Genomic DNA, 1,221 nt, shown 5'->3' with positions numbered 1-1,221 from the left:
AGGACCGGGTCGGTGAGCAGGCCGCCTCCCTCCGCCACGGGCTCTCAGGGGCCGCCCTCGGGCTCAGCCTCTAGGGCTCCTGTTGAGGTCGACCTGAGAGCCGGGCTTCCGGAGGGCGTAAGTTCAGCCGCCATCCCGCCCTCGCCCCGCGACGCCCCGCCTCTGCCCGTCCGAGGTGCCGTCCCTGTCCGTCCCACGCCCCTGCCGCGCCGTGAGGTTTTGGCCGTGGAAGCCGCCGGGAGGCCGATGCCCATGGACCCCGACCCGCCCTTGCCGCCCGCGCACGCTCTCCCGGAGTACATGGGGCAGGGCGGCCTGCGCTTCGACCAGCGAAGCGTGGACTACCACTACCCCGCCGTCCACGGGGGGTACGAGGGCGAGTACGAGGCCTACGGCCAAGACAAGCCCGGCTACGGCCCCGAGATGCCACTGCCGAGGACCTACTACGCCCACAGCCAGGCCATGGCCGAAATGGGCGGCCTGCAGCCCCTAGGCGGCAACATGCTGTCCCCCTCTTACGAAGCGTTCGGCTACCCCGACGAGCGCGACCTGGCCATGGGCGCGAACCCGCCCGCGCAGGCAGTCCTGGCGCACCAAGGTAAAGGCTCGGTGCATGATGGCCCCGCTCGGGCGCCCGACCCGCGCTCGCTGGGTCTTCTTCAGTCTCTTGTCGCCTCCTCCTGTCTGGTCTGCATGGCACTTCGGGAACCTCCTTCACAGTATCTACCTGGACTTGATAGAAAGACAAAACAATAGCGATGGCTTTTTCTTCGTATGTAAACTGGAGTCCCTTGCATCCCTCTGAGCTCCAGCCTTCGTAGCCCCGAGAGAGGACTTCTTATCTCTCGCGGTCACCTTGAAACTCCTCTTAAAAGGTTCTTTGTCTTCACGGATTAAATCTTCCTGCATGCACACGAGGGACACTAAACCGCCAGTTTGGCAACAGAAAAACATGGACAAATAACATAGCTCTCCCTGCTAGGAACTCTTAGAGGCCGCACACCCTTTGCCGGCCAGGGCTCAGGACACGGTATTCCGGGAATGCAATTGTGCTTTCTGTTTACGCTCGTAGTTGCCTCTTTTATTTTGCTCGCTCGGATCGCACTCCTTTCGTAGTTAAATTAAGGATCGGGGCTGTAGCGGTAGAGTAGATTGACTCAGCAGTACTTTGTGATGCGACTCCGGGGGACGTAAGGAGTCAGGAATTGATTGTGGATGAGG

General features: G+C 61.6%; 1 protein-coding gene across 1 annotated transcript in view; it reads left to right on the top strand.

Annotated features, from left to right (window-relative positions):
• Positions 1 to 1,221, top strand: part of LOC119588173 — a gene marked incomplete in the record, with an annotated part of 39,156 nt that overhangs the window by 7,974 nt on the left and 29,961 nt on the right. The window contains 1 exon segment of the mRNA XM_037936875.1: positions 3 to 598. Coding sequence (XP_037792803.1) covers positions 3 to 598 — 596 coding nt within the window.

Source organism: Penaeus monodon, chromosome 23 (assembly GCF_015228065.2).
Source record: "Penaeus monodon isolate SGIC_2016 chromosome 23, NSTDA_Pmon_1, whole genome shotgun sequence".
Taxonomy (NCBI): Eukaryota; Metazoa; Arthropoda; class Malacostraca; order Decapoda; family Penaeidae; genus Penaeus; species Penaeus monodon.
Note: the sequence above shows the minus strand (reverse complement) of the source record. Positions and strands in the feature narration are given on the sequence as shown.